The following is a 7,022-nucleotide window of genomic DNA, read 5'->3' on the forward strand; positions in this document are numbered from 1 at the left end:
TTGTCTTTCATGCAAACAGCGCGAGGAGCACGGCAAGGGCAGCTGGCCGGCAGCCCTACCCTGGTAGGAGGAAGGAGGAGGGCATCCTGGTCTGGCCTGGCTGTCTCTGTATCCATACTACTGATGTGAGGCCGAGGTTCTCCTTCTGACAAGAACCTTGGCAAATTCTCCTGGCCAGGCTTATTTCCTAAAGGAATAGTGTGTGTGTGTGTGTGTGTGTGTGTGTGTGTGTGAGTGTGTGGGATTACTTCTTTCTCTCTAAGGAATTTCATAAACACACAATCAAATCCAATCCAAACACAGCAAATGTCTGACAACAGAGAAACAAAACACAACAATCCGGGTCGATGTGGGAACGAACATACTGGCACCCGAAGTTAGCAGTTACGGTTTTCACTTCGGCCTCGGAACTTGATATACAGATTGTCCTTGCCCTTGGGCCTAAACATATAAAAGCAACAAACGCTTGCACACAATGTACTTTGTGTCTCCTACTGTCTGAAGATCGATCTGACTCTTGTTCCCCAATATCTTTGCCCCTAGTGAGTCTTCTATCACCCACCAGTGATTTAAGCTCCACCACATAGAAGTTAGCAGCATGAATCTGAGCTCGGTGTTAATGTTCCTGAGGTATCAAAGGCTGAGAACTCCACTACCTATATTATGTTCATAGAATTATAAGAGTTAAATGAGTTAGTCTGTGTGCTCATGAATATTAGCCCAAGAAAGTGCCAGAATATCTATGATGTGCTGCTGGATTATAGGGATGCCATGAAGAGGATGAATTATTTTTAGAAATGAATTTGTCCATTTTTTTTCTATCACCAATGTTTATTTCATGAATGCATCTTTCTTTTTGCTTCATTAGCTCTCTTATATATCTATATGCACTATTATATTATATATAAAATATCACAGTATATTACAGCTACCCATTTAAATACCACCCATTCCTATCCCCTACCGTGCACAAGCTCTTACATGATTGAGAATATTTCTTCAGTTTGTTTTCTTAGCACTCATTCCTAATCTAGGAAGAGAGAGATAATGGGAAATAATTTCTAATGTGGAAGAGGGTATTTCCACAAGAAAATCAAGACCAGGAGGGAGGGAGCTATTGAAAATTGCATAAGAAATTAACTGTACAAGATGGAGAGAGTTCAAGACATTGACCATAGAGAGAGACTAGATGGCAGGAATAAGAGAGGAGTAAAGAGGGGGATTTGACGATAGGTGAAAAAAAAAAAAAAGCAACACAAAAGCAGAATTTTTAAAGCGTTCAAAACATCCTGCATGCTGTGTTGGATAAAGTCTTCCGCGCCTATTGAAGGGATTTATAAATAATTTGCATCTTTAAAAAGGTAGGAAACCATGTAATTGATCAGGCTTTTAGTGAATCATGCTTAGGGTGCTATTTGACGCCTACAGGATTTTTAAAAATACGTAAAATTGCACATTTTAGGAGGTACTATTTATAAGATGTTTCAGACCTTATATGCATTGTTATGTAGATTTTTTCAATTATTTATTTAATTAAGTTAAAGTTGAATTAATCAAATTAATTTATTTCAGTTTATCCTAAAAACAACCAGAAAACTTCAGTACTGTTTTAGAACATGCATTTGCAATTCTTATGGGTATACGACTAAAAAGAATTAGCAGGCATTGACAAAAATTTTGTCTGTAGTATTCCTAAGATGCAGTTAATTTTCAGCAGTGAGTTTTTTGTACCTGTTTTCCAGGTACAGTTGCCTTCGCCTGGTGTTTCTGTGGTAAGCAACACTAAAACAGTCCCTGACCTAAAGCATCATGAAGTTGGGCATAGGAGACAGGAAACTACACAGGGGGTGATATGGTGCTATGTACGGTACAAGACTATATATATTTGTACCCAAACCTGAGCGGCCATGGACATCTTCCCAAAGGATTAAGAAAAACTGTTATCTGAATGATAATTCAGAAACAGTTGAATAAAAGAAGGGAGATGTTTTATCTAAAAGATGTAAGTCATTTCAGTGAGGTTGGAACGTAAAATTTAAGAGGGATAGATGTCAAGCATATACAGTTGAGCAATGCAGGTACTTGTGAGTTGATGTGGGATATCCTTCTGTCTATGTGTTGCTTTTATTGGTTAACAAATAAAGAACTGCTTTGAACCTATGGCAGGGTAGAACAGAACTAGGTGGGGAAAGCTAGGCAGTATGCTGGGAGGAAGAAGGATGGAGTCAGAGAGAAGCCTTGGAGCCACAACCAGAAACAGACATACTGAAGTTTTGCCGGTAAGCCACCGCCATGTGGCAAAATATAGATTAATGGAGATGGGTTAAATTAATCTATGAGAGATTAGCCAATAAGAAGCTAGAGCACATGGTCCAAGCAGTGATTTAATTAATACAGTTTCTGTGTGATTATTTTGGGTCTAAACTAGCAGGGCAGCAAGAAATCAACAAGTGGCTTGCCTCCTCCAACAGTGAGTTTACAATATCAGAATTTGATGTCTACCCATATTTACAAGATTTAATTACACAAGTACTTGTAAGCCATTTAATACCAGAATTCAGTGTATGGCCATATTTATAAGACTTAATCATTTAGGCCCTTGTGAGCTATATAATATCAGAATTTGATGTATATACATATTTACGTAAGCATATCTTTAATAGGTCACAGAGTGAGGCCCTGATTAAACAGCTGGATGTCATTTGGTTGTTTGGGGATTATTACAGGTGGGAGTTAGCTGTGATCTGAGGAGCAAAGAAAATAAACCTAGAAATAGAACTGATAACTGTTGATTGAGTAGAGGTGTATGATTAGGAAGGGGGCCAGATTTCAATTTCATACCAATTTTTGGCTTATGAAATGAGAGGGAGAGAGGGAGAGGCCTAGAAAGACAATACTGAGGAGAAACACGATGGTGAGTAAGGTTTTAGCTTTCCTAAGTTTGAAATATCTTGGAAGAATCCAAGTGAAAGTTTCCTAGAATAAACTGGCTGCCAGGAGAGAGAAGGAGCATAGAATTATATAACCAGGAGATACCTACATGTAGTCATCAGTTGAAGAAACCGGATAAGATAAGCTGGCCCAGTAAAAAATAGGTTTATGGTGAATTCTGAGTAAAAGCACTATTTTCTTTTAAATCTACTTTAATAAAGTTTAACTTCAACACACTAAAATTCATCTACTAATGATCTTGATGAACGCATGCTAGACCTCTGTAGCCAACCTTCCAGTCAAGACACAGAAACTATCTGGAGGATTGTTACACGCGCCTTGTAAATGTCTGACACTTTAATTATCAGGAACTCTGGGTGGCTGTTAAACAGAGTCATTATTGAAAAGTTATATGATCTTACAATGCAATAAATTACATTTGAACAAAACACACTCAAAAGCCTTGTTATTTACGGTGGTGATCACGGGGCTCATTGTAACATTTTATTGGAATAGAAGAACTTTGGAATAATGCTGTGAGCCCAGTGACATCATGAGATGTGCCACGGCGAGAGTGTTACATTTTGGAAACTGACCATTAGCTATAGATTAAAGCTTGATTTTCTTTTCAGCTCCTCTTCTAGTCATGAGTGGCCTAAGGATACAAATAGGAATGCTGGATTATGGAATGTCCATAATCATTTCTTTACCATTACAAAAGAAATTGTGGCTGTTTAAAGATATAGTTTTTATATTTGATAACTACTTTCTCAACAAACAAATAATTCATTTTTTTGGAAAAGATTTTACTTTTAAATTATGTGAGTTGAGTATGGATGTGTCTATGGATGCAGTACCATGGCGGCCAGTAGAGGGCATCAGATCTCCTGGAGCTGAAGTGTCATTCCCTGTGGGTGCTGGGAAGTGAACAAAGGTCCTCTGCAAGAGCAGTGTGTGTTCTCAACCATTTAGCCATTGTTCTACACTCAGCAGTCATGTTTTCCATGATTAAGACAGATTCAAAAATACATAGTGCTGGATATTTTATCAATTGATTTTTGTTGAGCTCTACATTTTTCTCTGCTCCCCTCTCCGCCTCTCCCCTCCCCTTCAACCCTCTCCCAAGGTCCCCATGCTCCCCATTTACTCAGTAGATCTTGTCGTTTTCTACTACCCATGTAGATTAGATCTATGTATGTCTCTCTTAGGGTCCTCATTGTTGTCTAGGTTCTCTGGGATTGTGATTTGTGGGCTGGTTTTCTCGGCTTTATGTTTAATTTTTAACAAATATAATTTGTAACAAAATGAGGAAGGGTTTAACATACCATTTCTTAGATGTAAAGAAAACAAATTTATTGGAGAAAATAAAATTATTGAAGAAAAATAAAATTATTTTCACTCAGCCTTTAAGTGTGACAAAAACAGACCAGTGACATTTGGTAAGAATTCATTGCCTATGGGAGATTTTTCAATAAAGTGTATCCTCACTGTGATTTGAACATTTATATCTCCCCAAATTCATTATTGTGACCTAATCCACCAGGATTAGATTAAAGGGTGTAGGACAGAACTAGAGAACAGGGTAGAACTTAGAAGTTAGAACTATGAAGTTAGAATTTAGGAATAGTAAGTGTACTTTATCAAGATTTCCAGGGAGCTTCACATTATGACTTCAAACTGGGCAAAACAGTTGTTATTCCCCACTCAGAGACTGTCATTTCTTATTCTTCAGGTCAGTAAAACTGAAACATTTGTTATCTACACGCAGTTTTCCAGAATTCTGTTTGTTATGTACTTGCTGCAACGCTACTGATCATTTCCACTCATACAAAATTCCTTCGTCCCCTCTTCTGGTGTGCTCACAATGTCCCCAACAGTGGCTGTTTCCGTTTTCTTTGACTAGAGATCATTCTGACTTCTTATAGAATTTCATGTAAGTATAAACATGTTGTTTTGTGTATCGCTTCTTGTGCTTAGCATAGCATTTTGGAGATACATCTATGCCATTATATCTACCGCGTGTGCAATAAGTTGTATCTTTATGAAGTAGAATTCTGTTGTCAGTGTGCCATTGTTGTCATTGTTGTTTTTAGGTTTAGGGCTGGTTTGAATAAAGCAGCAGCTTGTTTGCACTTTGCAACAAGCTGTATTATGGAGGCATGTTTATTATTTCTTTTTAGGTAGATAACAAGAGCAGGGTTCTGATGTCATATGGAAAATAGACAGTTTATGCCATGAAGAGTTGCCAATCTTTTAAAAGTTTTGTGCTATTTCCCGTTTGCCCCAGAGTTTCCTGAGAGTCCCAGCAGCTCATGCTGGATACCACCAGGGTACTTCGCTTGCTTTTGCAATTGTGATCACTCTAGATCTTATGTATAGAGTCTTCATTTTTAGTTTTAGTTCACATGCCGGTTTGAAGAACTGATGGTGGAGGGAAACTTCTACGAGCATAAAGGGTTAGGGCTGAAACTGTACAGTGGGATCGATCAGTTTTCTCCCCTTAAACTAAGAATCCAACACAATCGATGTAATAAAGAAACCAATAACATTACTAAAAGTATCTGTTTTGCTATGTGCATAAGTGTGTGTGTATGTGTGTCTATTTGTGTGTGTGATGCATATGTGTATGTATTGGGGATGCACATAAGTGTATGTGTGTGTGTGACTGTATGTATGTGTGTGTTGCATATGCATTGGGATGTGCATATGTGTGTGTGTGTGTGTGATTTTACATTGTGTGATTTCAGGATTAGACAAGGAAAGCTCTCCTTTATCCCTCCCCCTTTTTCTGTTTCAAAAAGCTTTATTTTTACTTGGTCCAAGACTTGAGAGGGGCTCCAGCTTTGTAATGACAAAGCTGCCTAGTGGCTTCTTGAGAGGTTCGGGTGAAGGCCCTGAAGTGGGCTGGTGCAGAGCAGAGGTGGGAGCCCCTCGGAAGGAGAGGCCTCCTAGTCATGCTTGAGAGTGAGCCTCTCAAAGAGGTACTCGCCCAGAGATGCCTGGGGCCCAGCAGCCAACCTTCGGAGGTTGGTCAGGTGGTTGCCCATCTTCTTGATGACCTTCACCTCCTTATCCAGGAAGTGGTTTTCAAGGAAGTCACAGAGATGAGGATCTGTGCAGGCAGAGCCCAGGGAATGAAGATCCAAGAGGGCCTGGTTCAAGTTCTGCGCCAAGGCCAGGGCAGCTTCCATGGCCTCCTGGGTTTTACCCCACTCATCTTGAGATGGCTTCTGCACATCCTGAAAGAGTGCATGGCCTCCTCGATCATTCTGCAACTTGAGGAGACGCTCGGCGCCCTCGCGCTTCTCCTTGGCCAATTCGTGGAAGAAATGGCCTACACCCTCCAGAGCCAAGTCATCCGGGTCAAAATAGTAGCCCAGCGAGAGGTAGGTGTAGGAGGCCCGCAGGTGCAGGTTGATCAGGTGGTTCACGGCAGCCTCCACTTCGGTGGAATAATTCTGACGAATCTGGGAGGTCATGGATGAGACGCAGTCTGGAGCTACCAGCAAAGAGACGGTGCTGGCTGGTCCTGGGAGCTGAAGGCGGCGAGGAGATGGTCCCGGAGGCTGCGGCTGCAGATGAGGAGAGGTGGAAGCTAACAAAGGGAGGCCCCGGGTCTGTTCCGTCCAAACACTGTTGAAACAAGACACAGATCCATGGGATCTCCGAAGGCTGCCCTTTATCCCCTTTATGAAAGGATTCTTCATGTCTATACTGACTGAAGAAAAGGGCTTTGTCATCGAAGAAACTTTTAGATTGTTATATCTGTTTCCTTCTGGTCTGAATTATTAGGCAGGCAACACTTTTGTACCTCTCCGAATGTCCTTCTACCTATCATAGCAGCACAGTGCCACTGTCTGTCCAGCCTATATTAGAAGAACATACTTTTACTTCATTCTGGAGGAAGGAATATACATAAACATATGATTATGGTTCATTTACTATGTGTTAACCTTCAATCTAGATGTCATCCAAATGGCTGAGTCAAGAGGAGTGCAAGCTTCCATGACTTTGATGATTGCGGACCCACCCTCTGCCTCAGAGAGGAGCTCCTATCAAAAGAGAAGCACCGGTTCCTTTAGTCTCAGAGA

The 7,022-nt window shown here is 40.4% G+C and overlaps 1 protein-coding gene across 1 annotated transcript; it reads right to left on the reverse strand.

Annotated features, from left to right (window-relative positions):
• Positions 1 to 5,788: 5,788 nt before the first annotated feature.
• On the reverse strand, positions 5,789 to 6,511 carry LOC126499461 (ferritin light chain-like). Its single transcript, XM_050138682.1, has one exon. It carries the CDS (start codon positions 6,408 to 6,410, stop codon positions 5,880 to 5,882), a length of 531 nt encoding a protein of 176 aa, XP_049994639.1. The 5' UTR covers positions 6,411 to 6,511; the 3' UTR covers positions 5,789 to 5,879.
• Between the last annotated feature and the right edge of the window lie 511 nt (positions 6,512 to 7,022).

This window comes from Alexandromys fortis, unplaced genomic scaffold (genome assembly GCF_014885135.2).
Source record: "Alexandromys fortis isolate MF-2015 unplaced genomic scaffold, M_Fortis_MF-2015_v1.1 scaffold_11, whole genome shotgun sequence".
Taxonomy (NCBI): Eukaryota; Metazoa; Chordata; class Mammalia; order Rodentia; family Cricetidae; genus Alexandromys; species Alexandromys fortis.

Excerpts from the sequence above, each read along its gene's own strand:
- LOC126499461 (XM_050138682.1), bottom strand. The coding sequence starts at position 6,410 with ATGACCTCCCAGATTCGTCAGAATTATTCCACCGAAGTGGAGGCTGCC.